The sequence below is a fragment of the Purpureocillium lilacinum genome, assembly GCF_023168085.1.
Source record: "Purpureocillium lilacinum CBS 284.36 DNA, scaffold_4, whole genome shotgun sequence".
Lineage (NCBI taxonomy): Eukaryota > Fungi > Ascomycota > Sordariomycetes > Hypocreales > Ophiocordycipitaceae > Purpureocillium > Purpureocillium lilacinum.
Window position 1 is genome coordinate 2,411,096 of NW_027072114.1, and position 15,439 is coordinate 2,426,534.

Consider the following 15,439-nt stretch of genomic DNA (forward strand, 5'->3'; position numbering starts at 1 on the left):
GGGCCTTTGCCATGTGCTGGTGTTTCAAGACATGCGACGGCTGATTGTCAACCAGTGAGAGCGTCGTCTGACATTTCTGCTGGGACCACGCGTCCAGAGTCAGACACAGGCTCCAGACCGATCCATGCCTACTTGGCTTCGTGTGGGAATCAGTGCCAACTCGTTGAGTTTACGTACGTGTTAATTAGCTGCGCTGCAGCAGACGCGTCTCTTCCTTGTCGGCAGTTTGTTAATTAACAGCCGCGTTCGGCTCGCGGCAGGCACCATCGTCAATCGCCGTCAATCTAACGTCGGAGACACTCCCGTTTGGTCTCTGGGTGGCCAACTACCCTGGACGAAACGGTGCCCACGCCGGACCACGTAAATATACGTGAATTTCACGGGCACGCGTGCTTTTCAGAGTCGCCCGGATGCGGTCATAGGCAGTTGGTTTCATGGGAGTACGGGCACGCAGACACTGATAGAAGCAACGACGCGTCGCACACAACACTTTGCGCGCTATTCGCTTCTTGCGACACGGCGACGGCGATTGCTTAAATATGCAAGCCCCCGCGGGTTCAAATATGCAGATGTAACGCTGTGCTTTCCTAACCACCATTCACCAGGATGCACCTTCCTTTCAGTATACTCCACGTCCTCGCTCTGAGCCTTTCTGCGGTCGTCAACGCTGAAGCAAGCCCTGGACGCAATCGGGATCTTCATCTCGCACGTGAAGCAAGGTGCAGAGATGGTAGCCCTGGTGAATGCTCAGGGCCGAACTACTACTGTTATGGCGGCCGACTTCGTCGCAAAAACTACCACAGCGCGCTGACCGGGTTGAAGGGGTTTGCCACAGCTCAACTGATTGAGATGACGATACGGTGCAAGAGGCTATGCCGGTGCGTCAGAGTGACGCCTTGGACAACCGCCCAGGTGAGGTCCTTTGTAGCGTCGATGAATTGGACGTAAACTTAGAAAAGGGTGCAGCCTCAGAGCCCGAAGCAGTGCCGATGTGACAGGCCCGACCATTGGCCCAACCCAGAGCCGATCAAACACACCACACCAAGCAGCAAAGACCCATGCACAGAGTCATTCTTATCGGGCTCAACGCCGCAAGAGCTGGTCCCATGGGATCCGGAGCTCGAACTGTTCCAGTGGAACTTTGCTGGCAAAGATCCCGAGTCGGACTGGCCCGCCTGGGTAGAGGCACAGCTCACTTGTGCCTGGATGAACGAGGGCTGACGCGCCATTCTTGCGTTCTCTTCGCGGGGCATCGTAATAGGGAAGTAGATGTGTCGATAGTGCGATGTCCAAAGCCGCGATTCCACGACCTCGCAGAGCCGACTGGATGATCTGTGGCCAGAATGTCCCGGGCTCTTCGCGCCGCGCACGCATGGCAGATTGGCAATGAGTCGCATTTGGGTGACAGCCATTCTCGAGCAGTTTTAGACAATCTTCAATGTGACGACGCGACAGTGTGAAACGCAGACCCCCGTGAACGCGCTGGCCCTTGAAACTTAGTAGTCTACTGCATTGCCGTCATCTGCGCGGCTTTTGCAATCTTTGCCTAGGGCCACGAAGATGAAGAAGTGAGAACAAGTGGGTGGCGCAACTTCCGACGTGCTGCGCACTATCGAGTGCTTAACGAGACGAAGACTGATCCCGGCAGTCGCTTGGGCAGCCGCTACTGGGACTGGTGCTGACGTCGATCTCCGCGTAACCCCATGGCACAGCCGCAATCCTACCAAACACGCCATGTACATTTTCAACAGGACTTTGATCAATTGCCTCGCACATGTCCAATTGGTAAGCTGGCCAGAGCTGTTCAATAAATATGCAGCACACTTCCGTGTCTCCGACTCTGTGCCGAGTGAACGCCCGTTCCTGTGCAAGCCGGCTCCAAGCACGTCTTGATACCATGTGCGAACTGCAGGCACCAAGGCCATCCGGCCGGAAGGGGTCGCGCAAGGTTCGCACCGGATGTGTGACGTGCAAGTCAGTTTCAATGAGTTCCTTTCTGACTGAGCGGCAACTCACAATTCTCGCAGGATCCGCAAAGTCAAATGCGACGAAACGAAGCCAAGCTGCCTCAGGTGCACCAACACTGGTCGCAAATGCGACGGTTACGTCCTGCAGCATTCTCGCCAAGCTCCGATCCAGCATGCCGTCTCTGTTGTCCAACTTGATTCCTCCAGCAGTCGCCGGGCTTTCGACTTTTATCGCAGCAACGCCGCCCACTTGCTTCAGGGTGTCTGCGAAGGCGACTTCTGGAGCGGTGTGGTCTTGCAACTGAGTCTCCGGGAAGCGAGTGTGCAACATGCGGTTCTCGCCGTAAGCGGCTTTCTGGAGTGCGCCACGTCGACCGAACCGGCCTCCCATCTTGATTCACAAAGAGCCTTTGCGTATGGAGAGTACGGAAAAGCAATACAGGCGCTCCAGAAATGGGACGCACAGGGACGCGCGCCCGATATACCACTTCTTGTTTGTGTGCTGTTCATCTGCATTGAGTTCCTGCTGGACCGCGACCACGAGGTCCAGTTGCACGTATGCCAGGGGCGCAAGATACTACACAGCATACCGGAATCCCACTCGCCAGACTTTCGGCTGATAAAGGATGACCTGGTCCCGATTTACACGCGGTTAAGCCTCACAAGCTTTCTTTTCGGCAGTCGGCCGGCCCCGATCCCCGGCCACCTCAAAGGGGTCGATGAAATCCCTTCTGCCTTTCCATCTATGGAAGATGCCAGATACTGTTTGTTTCTCCTCTTGGACGAGGGGCTGCGGTTCACAGCCCGCGGTCAGCCTGCGGCCTATGCACCATCACCTGACTTGGAGGAGCTCAACCTCCTGGCTTTCGAGCAACAAAGCCTCTTGACCCGCTTATCAGACTGGCGAGTCGCCTTTGCGGTCTTCATAGCATCGCGAAAAAGGCCTCTTGCTACTGACCAGAATTTGCTCCAAATATATCATACCACTGCTGTTATCTGGATCTCTACGGCGCTGCAGCCGTTTGAGACTGCCTACGACGCCCACACACCAGCATTCGCCTCCATCATCACGGACGCCTCAGCTGTACTGAGCTGCTCCAACGCGAGATCTCAGTTTCCGTCATTCACATTCGAGACCGAACTCATTGCACCGCTGTATTGGATGGCAATCAAGTGTCGGCACCCCTTACTTCGACGGGCGGCTGTTAGCCTGCTGATGCGTGATGAGCTGAGAAATCGCCGAGAAAACATGTGGTCTGGCAAAGAGTCGATTGTCGTTGCGACGAGGGTGATTGAGCTGGAGGAGGCACAGGGCAACACGCGATACTCGAGCCCGGGTGAGCGGTCTGGCTCGGTACGTGATCGCCGCGGGTTCGGCCGTGCAGATCATTTCACGACAGGACAGAGTGTGCATCTCAGCCCGCCTCCTACCGATATACGGGTTCCCCTGTGCCAACCACCGACTATGGCCAAAATGTTCCCGCTGATAATTGACCCAATGAATGGCCATTGCGATGAGGCTACGACACACGCCCTTGCCACGCCGCGGATATGCAAAAGAGCAGAGGACGCCAAGGTTCAAACCGTTATACCCCCACCGGAAGGCGTCGACATGTATCCGCCGTATGGTATAGTCGAGAGCCGACGCATTAAAAACACTTTGATAGAACCTCGAAAGTCGGGCGGAGTTTGGATCACCATGTTTCGCGATTTGGAAGACGGCCAGGAACATTGGCACCTAGAACGGGAATTCTTAGTCATGTAAAATGAGGAACAGCGAGCGATCATGGTGGAAACCAATGACGAACATGCCACGGCTATAAATGCAAGGGTATATCGGTTCGTAACATCGTATTGTACATGAATGGACGAGGCCATTGCGGCAATGCTCAGCTACGAGCAACCTCGGCTTTTCTCGACGTGACCCCAGCCGCCGCCACCTTGCGTCTTTTGTTCATCTCGTCTTGTTCCGCGAGAACTTTGGCTGTCAGCGACGCCGCCATCGGGTTGTTGATGCCGCTGATCCTAGAATCAGGCTCCTTGGCCGGCTTTGCCTCGCTAGCCTTGTCTTTCGTCTCGCCATTTCCGTTCATTTCTTCGCCCTTGCGCTTCTTCTTCTTCTTTTCCGACTTGTCCTTCTTCAAAGAGTGTGTCAGACCCTTCGCCCTCAGGTCCTCTATCCTCTTCTCCAGCCGCGAAAACTCTTTGTCTGTGATAGGCAGGATCGAGACGACGTTTTCACGCTCAAAGGCTTCTGAGCATTCTGGACAGGTGCTCTCCTGGATCTCGGTGATAGCGACCTCCGCAAAGACGTGTCCGCATGGAACCAGGTAGACTGCTTTGGTCGACGGGCCCATCTCCTTCATCGAGATGGGACACGCCCATTTGTCGCCGCTTTTTGAGAATTTCAGCTTTTGCACATCCCTCAGAGAGGTGATGCCAAGAGATGCTGGAGTGACCTCGGCAGGTTCATCTGTCGTCATGAGGCCCTTGAGGATAGCCTCATAGTTGTAAAGGCGACCGCGCCAATCTGAAACTACTGATTCTAGGTCGAGGGTGTCTCCACTGAGCGCGCAGTGTGTCCACGCATGTAAGAGAGACTCGAGCGCTGTTGCTTTCAGTTCGGAGACGGTCGGCGCGCGAGAGGCGTTCTTGACGAGTTCCCGTCGGGTGGGGATGGAGCCACCATCGTTGCCCATGTTGCCTGTATTGGCCTATTCGCCGATGGACAGCAAGTGGCTGAACGCCTGATTGTTTGATCGACAGTTGCGCGGGGGATGGGACAGGTACGTGCTTGGGGAGGATTCGAGGACTCCGTGATGATGGATCGTTTGATCGCGAGGAAAGTCAACTTCGCCCCCGGGCCATTCATCGGGCGTTGTAAAGTTGTTATCGATAAGACCAGTCAAAGGGTGCACGGACCATGCCTACAGTGTCAGCCTCCATACCAGGACGCACTTTAGCGCTCGTTCGCTAGGCCCGACTCACCCATTTCGGGCGAGTCACCGTGCGGCGCACCGTGGCACACACGGCGCCCATGTGATACCCACTCACCGAAGCTAGGTAGGTGACTTGGGCCGCGTCTGACCTCGCAGGCGTTGACGCTGGCATGCTGCCACTCGGCGTTCAATTAACTCCAACAGCTTCCCACCTCCTCCACCGACAACGCCAGCTGGTTTCCAGCAACGACGCCGCACACACTGAGGCACAGACCTGCGTGTCATGGTTGTGCGATCTCCCCTCGCAGCTGGCGACTTGTGCGAGCGCGCCATTTAGTTCCTGTATTCTTTCTTTTCCCTGCGTCAACCACGAGGGGCAACACACGACTCCCACCTTTCTCGACAGCCCTCGACGACGACCGCGGGCGACGCCATCCACAGTCGCACGACTCGACGGCTCAATAGTGCAAAGTTGTTTGATCCTACCTCACGCCTAATTACATGCTGCCTTGAGCAAATGCTCGAGGTCGGCAGTTGGGGAGGATGGCGCAACAACAACAGGTCGCTCTTGAGCGACTGGAACACATCACGCGAGGACTACGGTCTCGGTAGGTTTTCTGCTCCTAAATGGCAGCGAGCCTTCTGACTCCCCCAGCGCCGGAGACGAGACGCGCAAACGCGCAGCGATACAGTTGAGAGAGCTGGTGGTCGTTTGTCACCGAGGTAGGCAGCCATCCCCCACGAGCTTCGTTCACAGCACAAAGCTAACAGCACGGCTAGACCTGAATCAGGAACAGTTCCTCGGATTCTACAACGCAGTAAACAATAAAATCACCCAACTCATCACACATGGAAGCGACTCGGCCGAGCGCCTGGGTGGCATTTATGCCCTCGACGCCCTGGTGGACTTTGAGGGCGTCGACGTGGCGATGAAATACACGCGGTTCACGCAAAACCTCAAAACCATTCTACGGGGAAAGGACATAAACCCTATGCAACCTGCTGCCGTTGCACTGGGAAAGCTCTGCCGTCCCGGTGGATCTCTGATTTCCGAACTCGTCGAATCCGAGGTGAACACAGCACTCGAATGGCTGCAAAACGACCGGGTGGAGGAACGAAGATATAGCGCCGTTTTGGTGCTGCGGGAGCTCGCCAGAAATGCCCCGACCTTGATGTATCAGTACATCCCGACCATCTTCGATTGGATCTGGATCGGTCTGCGAGACGCTCGCAAGCTCATTCGCACAACCTCCGCCGAAACTGTCAGCGCCTGTTTCCGCATCATTCGAGAGCGAGACCAAGAAATGCGGCAACTGTGGATGGGAAAGATATTCGGCGAAGCGCGGGCTGGCCTGAAAGTTAACACCGTCGAGTCCATCCACGCCTCGCTGCTTGTTCTGAAGGAGCTGCTCGAGCAAGGAGGCATGTATATGCAGGAGCATTACCAAGAAGCTTGCGACATTGTCTTCAAGCACAAGGACCACCGAGATCCGAGCATCAGGAACACTGTCGTCCTGCTCATTCCAGACCTGGCGAGCTATTCACCCGCCGACTTTGCCCACACCTGGTTGCACAAGTTCATGGTCTATTTGTCCGGCATGCTCAAGAAAGACAAGGAGCGCAACGACGCCTTCCTTGCTATCGGCAACATCGCCAATTCCGTCAAGAGCGCCATCGCCCCGTACCTTGATGGCGTTCTCATCTACGTGAGGGAAGGTCTCAGTGTCCAATCTCGAAAGCGAGGCTCGGTGGATCCGGTGTTCGACTGCATCAGCCGCCTGGCAGTCGCCGTCGGTCAAACTCTGAGCAAATACATGGAGGCTCTTTTGGACCCCATCTTCGCCTGCGACTTGACGCCAAAGTTGACCCAAGCGTTGGTGGACATGGCATTCTACATCCCGCCAGTGAAGCCGACAATTCAGGAGCGACTGCTTGACATGCTCAGCGTCGTCCTTTGCGGCGAGCCATTCAAGCCGCTCGGAGCGCCACAGCCGAATACACTCACCTCGGTGCCGACAATTGCAAAGGACGCCAAGGATCCCCAGGCCTACGAGAACCGGCGCTCAGAAGTCAAGCTCGCCTTGAACACGCTCGGCAGCTTTGACTTCTCCGGACACATCCTCAACGAATTCGTGCGAGACGTTGCGATCAAGTACGTCGAGGACGAGGACCCGGAGATCAGAGAAGCAGCGGCTCTCACTTGCTGTCAGCTTTACGTCAGGGATCCTATCGTAAACCAGACGAGCTACCATGCCCTGCAGGTTGTGGGCGACGTGATAGAGAAGTTGCTCACCGTCGGAGTCTCGGATCCGGAACCAACCATACGAAGGACAGTTCTGGCAGCTCTGGACGAGCGGTTTGACCGGCATCTTGCCAAGGCAGAGAACATTCGAATACTGTTCTTTGCCCTCAACGACGAGATCTTCTCCATTCGGGAGGTAGCGATCTCGATCATAGGCCGACTTGCCCGCTACAATCCGGCATATGTCATTCCGTCACTGCGAAAGACGCTCATCCAGATGCTTACGGAGCTCGAGTTTTCCGACGTCGCTCGCAACAAGGAGGAAAGCGCGAAGTTATTGACGCTCCTCGTACAAAATGCGCAGAACCTCATCAAGCCATACGTGGAGCCAATGATCTCTGTCCTGCTGCCAAAGGCCAGCGATCCGTTACCCTCTGTTGCTGCAACGATTCTGAAGGCGATCGGAGAGCTCGCCACGGTTGGCGGCGAAGACATGCTTCCCTACAAGGATCGACTCATGCCTCTCATCTTGGATGCTTTGCAGGATCAGAGCTCCAACATGAAGCGTGAGGCCGCGCTCAATGCCCTCGGACAGCTGGCAAGCAACTCCGGATACGTGATCAAGCCGTATCTCGAATACCCACAGCTCCTTGAAATCCTTCAAGGCATCATCCGCACCGAAGGACAGCGAGGGCCCCTTCGGCAGGAAACGATCAAGCTGATGGGTATCCTGGGCGCGCTGGACCCGTACAAACACCAGGTAAGAATTGATTCCATTGCAGTCGGCTTCTTTTGTGACCGAGATGGAATCTGCGAAGGCAACAGACCACTGACTGTCAATCGCAGCAAGTCGAGGAGCAAACGCCAGAGTTGCAGAGACGGGTCGAGTCCAACCAGATGACCGACATCTCTCTTATGATGACTGGATTGACACCCTCTAACAAAGAGTACTTCCCAACGGTCGTCATCAACGCTCTTCTGCAGATTCTCAAGGACCATTCCTTGGCACAGCACCACGCCGCAGTGATCGAAGCTATCATGAATATCTTCAGAACGCTGGGCCTTGAGTGTGTATCATTTCTGGACCGCATTGTTCCAGCATTCCTGCTTGTCATCCGATCCTCGGCGTCGACGCGACTGGAATCTTACTTCAATCAGCTAGCAACGCTGGTCAGCATCGTGCGGCAGCACATCAGGAACTATTTGCCAGAGATCATCGAAATTCTCCAAGAGTACTGGCACAAGTCTACGTCACTGCAGACCACGATCCTGTCGCTCGTGGAGGCCATTTCGCGCTCTTTGGAGGGCGAATTCAAGATCTACCTGGCAGGCATACTCCCGCTCATGCTCGGCGTACTCCATAAGGACTCGTCAGCCAAGAGAATACCCTCCGAGCGCGTTCTTCACGCATTTCTCGTCTTCGGCGCCAGTGCAGAGGAGTATATGCATCTCATCATACCCGTCATTGTGCGCACTTTCGAGAAGCAGGGTCAGCCCACGTTCATTCGAAAGCATGCCATCGATACCATCGGCAAAATTTCGCGCCAGGTCAATCTGAACGACTACGCCGCCAAAATCATCCACCCGCTCACACGCGTGCTGGATGTTGGTGAACCCACGCTTCGAACTGCCGCTCTAGACACCCTTTGCGCCCTGATACAGCAGCTGGGCAAGGACTACTTGCACTTCATGGGTACTGTCAACAAAGTCATTACCCAGCATCAGATTCAGCATTCGAATTACGAATTGCTGGTCAGCAAGCTGCAGAAGGGAGAGGTGCTCCCACAGGATCTGAGTTCGGAATCTCGGTTCGCCGATCTGTTGGATGACACGCCGTTGGCCGATCTGGGCACTAAGAAGCTCGAGATGAATGCCATCCACCTCAAAGCGGCGTGGGACACCCGCGGCAAGTCGACAAAAGAAGACTGGCAAGAATGGCTGCGAAGATTCAGCACCACCCTTTTGACCGAGTCGCCAAATCATGCGCTCCGTGCGTGTGCGAGCTTGGCCAGTGTCTACCTCCCTTTGGCCAGGGAGTTGTTCAACTCGGCCTTTGTTTCGTGCTGGAGCGAGCTATATGAGCAGTTCCAAGACGAACTCATCCAGAATATTGAGAGTGCCATCAAATCGGAGAATGTTCCACCCGATCTGCTCGGCTTGCTTCTCAACCTCGCAGAGTTCATGGAGCACGATGACAAAGCCCTGCCCATTGACATTCGTGTCCTTGGTCGTGAGGCCGCCAGATGCCATGCTTATGCCAAGGCACTGCATTACAAGGAGCTCGAGTTTCTGCAAGACCAAAGCAGCGGGGCGGTCGAAGCCCTTATTGTTATCAACAATCAGCTGCAGCAATCCGACGCCGCCATTGGTATCTTGCGCAAAGCTCAGCTGTACAAGGAGGGCATTCAACTTCGCGAGACCTGGTTTGAGAAGCTCGAAAGATGGGAGGAAGCTCTCTCATTCTACAATAAGCGTGAACGGGAGGTACCAGACGACCAACCTGTACCCATCGACATTGTCATGGGTAAGATGCGCTGTCTGCACGCACTGGGCGAATGGGATGCACTCGCAAACCTCACGAGCAGCACCTGGTCCAACTCGGCCCCTGAAGTTCAGCGAATGATCGCACCCCTAGCAACGGCCGCTGCATGGGGTCAAGGCAAATGGGATTCGATGGACAACTACTTGTCATCGCTCAAGCGAAACTCGCCTGACCGGTCGTTCTTCGGAGCCATCCTCGCTCTTCACAGAAACCAGTTCCGCGAGGCAGTGGCTTGTATCGAGCAAGCTCGCGAGGGTCTAGACACAGAGCTCAGCGCCCTCGTCAGCGAATCGTACAATCGCGCCTACCAAGTCGTGGTCCGCGTCCAGATGTTGGCCGAACTGGAAGAACTCATTGTTTACAAACAATGTGATGAGAAGAAGCAGGCTACGATGCGCAAGACATGGGAAACGCGACTTCAAGGTTGCCAGCGCAACGTGGAGGTTTGGCACCGCATGCTTCGACTGAGAGCGCTCGTCATCTCCCCCGCCGAGAATATGCGCATGTGGATCAAATTTGCCAACTTGTGTCGCAAGTCAGGCCGCATGGGCCTGGCTGAAAAGTCTCTCAAGCAACTTATCGGCTCTGAGGCTCCGTTGGAGAGTATGATCCCGTACTGGAGCGAGAGCAAGAACGAGCGGTCGAACTCGGCGCCTGCTCGAAGTCCTCCGGCACAAGTAATTTACGCGATGCTCAAGTACGAGTGGGAATTGGGCCAGCAACCCATCGGCCGACGAGAGGGTATCGCAGAGCGGACACTGTATTGCCTGCAGCGATTCACCAACGACACGGCGCACCGGCTTGACGTTGCCAAGGCGCATCTCACTGCCCAGGCAGGTAGCGACATCAACATTCCCACAGAATACGGTTTCCCCAACCAAATGGACCAGTCTGTCATGAGTCCACAGACACAACGCGCATTGTACGACCAGACCGTGCTCCTCGCGAAGTGCTACCTCCGGCAGGGCGAGTGGCAAATCGCGCTGGACAAGGACAACTGGCAGTATACCAAAGTCCAAGAGATCTTGACATCGTACTCTCAAGCGACAAAGTACAACCCGCGCTGGTACAAAGCCTGGCACGCGTGGGCCTTGGCCAACTTTGAAATCGTTCAGACGCTGTCAGCAAGGAACGAGGGTCAGCTGTCTCGCGCAGATCAGGCCATGATCATCGAGCATGTTGTTCCGTCTATCCAAGGCTTCTTCAAGTCGATAGCATTGTCCGCGGGAAGCTCTCTTCAGGACACCCTACGGCTCTTGACGCTGTGGTTCACTCATGGCGGAAGCTCGGAGGTCAACTCGGCGGTCATGGAGGGTGTGGCCAACGTCAGCATCGACACCTGGCTGGAGGTCATTCCACAGCTCATTGCCCGCATCAACCAGCCACACAAGCGAGTTCAGCAGTCTGTGCAAAACTTGCTGGCTGACGTTGGCAGAACACACCCTCAAGCACTGGTTTATCCCCTGACCGTGGCCATGAAATCCTGGCAAAACACGCGGCGGTCGAGATCAGCGGCACAGATTATGGACAGCATGCGCCAGCACAGCGCGAACCTAGTCGCGCAGGCCGATACCGTGAGCCACGAGCTTATCCGTGTAGCCGTGCTTTGGCATGAGCTCTGGCATGAGGGCTTGGAAGAAGCGTCGCGTCTCTACTTTGGCGACCACAACATCGAAGGCATGTTTGCAACCCTGGAGCCGCTCCACGATTTGCTGGAGCGTGGCCCAGAGACGTTGCGAGAAATATCGTTCGCCCAAGCTTTCGGTCGGGACCTCAAGGAAGCACAGGAGTGGTGCCACCAATACGAGTCGACCAAGGACGTGAACGACCTGAACCAGGCGTGGGATCTTTATTACCAGGTCTTCCGGCGCATCTCCAGGCAGCTGCCGCAAGTGACGACCCTCGAGCTCACATACTGCTCGCCCAAGTTGCTCGCCGCCAAGAACCTCGACCTGGCCGTGCCTGGCACCTACAAGAGTGGACAGCCTATTGTCAGGATCATGTCCTTCGACTCGACCTTTAGTGTCATCAACTCAAAGCAGCGACCGAGAAAGCTGAATGCCAATGGAAGCGACGGCGTGTCGTACTCGTTCTTGCTCAAGGGCCATGAGGACATTCGTCAGGACGAGCGAGTCATGCAACTGTTTGGTTTGTGCAACACGCTGCTCGCCAACGACTCCGAGTGTTATAAGCGCCATCTCAACATCCAACGCTACCCAGCGATTCCGCTGTCGCAGAACTCCGGCCTCTTTGGCTGGGTCCCCAACAGCGATACGCTACATGTGTTGATCCGGGAGTATCGTGAGAGCCGCAAAATCCTGCTCAACATTGAGCACCGCATCATGCTGCAGATGGCGCCTGACTACGATAACCTGACGCTCATGCAAAAGGTTGAGGTGTTTGGGTATGCTCTCGACAACACCACTGGGCAAGATCTTTACCGGGTCCTGTGGCTCAAGTCCAAGTCGTCGGAAGCGTGGCTCGAGCGCCGCACCAACTACACTCGGTCCTTGGGCGTCATGTCAATGGTGGGCTACATCCTTGGCCTGGGTGACAGACACCCGTCGAACTTGATGCTTGACCGGATCACCGGCAAGATCATCCACATCGACTTCGGTGACTGCTTCGAGGTTGCAATGAAGCGCGAAAAGTACCCCGAGCGCGTGCCCTTCCGCCTCACTCGCATGTTGACCTACGCCATGGAGGTTAGCAACATCGAAGGCAGCTTCAGAATCACTTGCGAGCATGTTATGAGGGTGCTCCGAGAAAACAAGGAGAGCGTAATGGCGGTCCTGGAAGCGGTAAGTTTATGGGATATTTACATGATTCATCGAGAATTCCTGGCTGACAAGAATCTAGTTCATTCACGATCCTCTCCTCACGTGGCGTCTGACCAGCGCAGCTTCGCCGACCGGTCCCAACTTTCAGAGCGAGCGCGAGGTGGCACTCGCCGGCCCAGCCGCAGCCCGTGCTCGGCGACACTCCATCTTGGACTCGGATGTGGCACCATCGGAGATGCTCGCTAATGGCGAACCGGGTGGTCCGCCCGTGGCTCGCACCAGGGCGCGTACCAACAGCTCTGCTGCTCACGACAGCAATATGGTCAATGGAGCGCAGGAAACCGAGAGCCAGAACGCTAGAGCCGTCGAGGTGCTTGACCGGGTTCAGCAGAAGCTGACTGGTCGTGACTTCAAGGCCAACGAAGAGCTTGACGTCATCAACCAAGTCAACAAGCTGATCGTTGAGGCCACCAAGCTGGAGAACCTGTGCCAGCACTACATAGGGTGGTGCAGCTTCTGGTGAAGCACTGAGGAACATCCTCTCTCCAGATTGATGTCAATCTTTCTGTTTTCGAAGACGAGTTGTCACGCGTGGGTCACGGCCTTTCTGGACTTTGTGATATCCAGTGGATGTTGAACGGCGTTGGGAGTAGCTCAGGGGTTTTGCTATTTGCTTGTGGTGCGTCTAACGGACGACTTGGGCTGTAATGTCATGACTAGACAGCGTGTCTATGTGTTATATTTATATCATTCGCCAAACTTTCATGTGCTCTGTGCTTTGGTGTACATGTTCATGATTGAATGCCGGAGCATGGTGGCCACTGGCGCGTTGACGTATGCAATACACGGACCAGTTTATGTCGTAAGTCATCACGGCGCGCTACCGACCCAGCAGTGGCGCGTCCTCTTCTCCCTCCTGCTCCGTGCTGTCCCTGGCGTGACGTTGTTCGTGCTCTTGCCCCGGCGGCGACTCTTCACGGCCAGCATCGTCTTCCGCCCACTCATCGCCGGTCTCAGCGCCATCCAACTGCAAGTAGGCAGAGCTGTGAAATTGAGAATCGGTGGCTTTCCCGAACAGGCTATCCATATCCTCGAGAGCGCGGCCCTTTGTCTCCGGGTACAGCAACCATATGACCTGCGCATCGTCAGTTCCGATGCCCGTACCGAGACAAGTCACAAGACGCCCGCGATGTGTTTGGCTGCTGGACAAAAGCGGAAAACTTCGAGCGAGGAGGGGCACATACCGGCACGCAGATGAAGTTGACGGCCATAAAGAAGAAGTAGATGCCGCTGCCGAGGTGCGCCAGTCCGACGGGCCAGACCTGCGCGACGATGATGCTGCCGATGGAACCGCCCGAGGCGGCAAAGTTGAGACCGCGGGCGCGGACCGACGTGGGAAAGATCTAGCAGTGCAGGTGGTCAGCGGCCTGCAAGTCTCGCAAGCAATAGCGATGGTGAATCCCTACCTCGGAGCTGTAAACCCATGCTGCAGGTCCGAGGCCGAGGCTGTAGCCCATGGCGTAGATGAAGATGAAGACTATGCAAACCACATCTGCGGCCTTGTTGGCATTGCCGGGGAACGCCAGCGGCAGCGCTCCGTTGATCTGAAGCTCAAGTCAGCCGCTCTCCGAACTCTGGCTTGAGCTCTGCGGTGTCTCCAATGGGGTTGACATACCAGCATGGCGACGCCCATGACCAGACTGCCGCCCACCAGGCACGCCCTCCTGCCAAACCGATCAATCACCCACATCTCCAGGACCGTCATGCCAATTTTGAGCGTCATCTCCAGGGCACCCGCCATGAGGGCGACGCGCGTCTCCACGCCGAGCGCCTTGAGCAGCGCGGGGAGGTAGTACTTCATGGCTGTAGCGCCGCACATTTGCGCCATGAACTGCAGCAGGAAGGCGCGCCAGAGACGCGCGAAGAGGGCGGGCTCGCGGAAGAGCGACAGGGTTAGCGCAACGAAGGGCGAGCTGGCGATGGAGGTGGAAGCCGACGCGGACGCGGATGAGGCGGAGGCGTGGCGAGACTCGACGTCGGCGCTGATGGCGTGCAGTTCGTGGGTGATGGCTTCGCGGGAGGTGGTGCCGTCGCGGAGCCAGAAGAGGACCTTGCGGGCGCGCTCCATGTGGCCCTTTTCGACGAGCCATCGCGGCCTGGGGTAGTTGTCAGCCCAGCCATAGGGGCAATCGAAACGTTCAGAGTGAATTTATACGTACGTATCGGGCAGGAAGGGCAGTCCGACGGCAAAGATGGCCGCCGGGAACAGCTGGATGAGGATAGACACTCTCCAGCCCCAGAACTCGCCCTGAGGGCCTTTCCAGAAAGTCATGCCATAGCCAACCCTACCGGCCATAAGGTTAGCAATAGGGCTAGGATCTCGAGCCCAGTGTAGCTTACCAAAGGCCAGTAGCCAGTCCCGCGATGAAGCCGACGTGGTTCATGGTGACGAACTTGCCTCGCTCCTTGGCCGGCGACACCTCACTGTCCACGCGCGTTAGCTCACCTCCCCTTTACATCCTAAGAGCAAGAAACCAAGTTACCTCTGATACAGCGGCACAGTCGTACTCACGACACCCACGCCCACGCCGCAAATCCACCTCCCCCAGGCCATGGCCGCAACGGCACCGCTGCCGCCCTCCCGCACGCTCGCCATCACCACCGCGCCGAGACACAGCACCAGCGTGCCCACCAGCGCCGCGTGCCGCCTCCCGAGCCAGTCCGCCAGCGGGTGCGACAGCAGCACGTACGACAGGAACGTGCCGAGGTAGTAGATGCCCGTGATGAGGCCGCGCTGCGCCGCCGAGGGCGAGCCGCCCAGCGCGGCCTTCCAGCCCGGGTGTACGAGGATCGAGGACAGGATGCCGATGTTGTAGCCCCATATGGATGCCCCGACGGCGAGGTGGAGGCATAGTGTGTAGAGGCGGCGGCTGCCGGGGGGCAGGGCCGTGGACAGGGCCTTCATCTTT

General features: G+C 56.5%; 3 protein-coding genes across 3 annotated transcripts; 1 reads left to right on the top strand and 2 right to left on the bottom strand.

Annotated features, from left to right (window-relative positions):
* Window positions 1–3,856: 3,856 nt before the first annotated feature.
* PLICBS_005915 (uncharacterized protein) lies at window positions 3,857–4,666 on the bottom strand (the record flags this gene model as incomplete). Its single annotated transcript, XM_018319646.2, has 1 exon — window positions 3,857–4,666. One exon carries the CDS (start codon window positions 4,664–4,666, stop codon window positions 3,857–3,859), a length of 810 nt encoding a protein of 269 aa, XP_018182120.2.
* Window positions 4,667–5,423: 757 nt separating this feature from the next.
* Window positions 5,424–12,993, top strand: PLICBS_005916 (phosphatidylinositol kinase-protein kinase tor1; the record flags this gene model as incomplete). The annotated part of the gene is made up of 4 exons (XM_018319647.2): window positions 5,424–5,514; window positions 5,687–7,908; window positions 7,995–12,491; window positions 12,550–12,993. 4 exons carry the CDS (start codon window positions 5,424–5,426, stop codon window positions 12,991–12,993), a joined length of 7,254 nt encoding a protein of 2,417 aa, XP_018182121.2.
* Window positions 12,994–13,350: 357 nt separating this feature from the next.
* PLICBS_005917 (uncharacterized protein) lies at window positions 13,351–15,435 on the bottom strand (the record flags this gene model as incomplete). The annotated part of the gene is made up of 7 exons (XM_018319648.2): window positions 13,351–13,605; window positions 13,715–13,873; window positions 13,937–14,074; window positions 14,146–14,626; window positions 14,690–14,815; window positions 14,871–14,954; window positions 15,014–15,435. 7 exons carry the CDS (start codon window positions 15,433–15,435, stop codon window positions 13,351–13,353), a joined length of 1,665 nt encoding a protein of 554 aa, XP_018182122.1.
* Window positions 15,436–15,439: the final 4 nt, after the last annotated feature.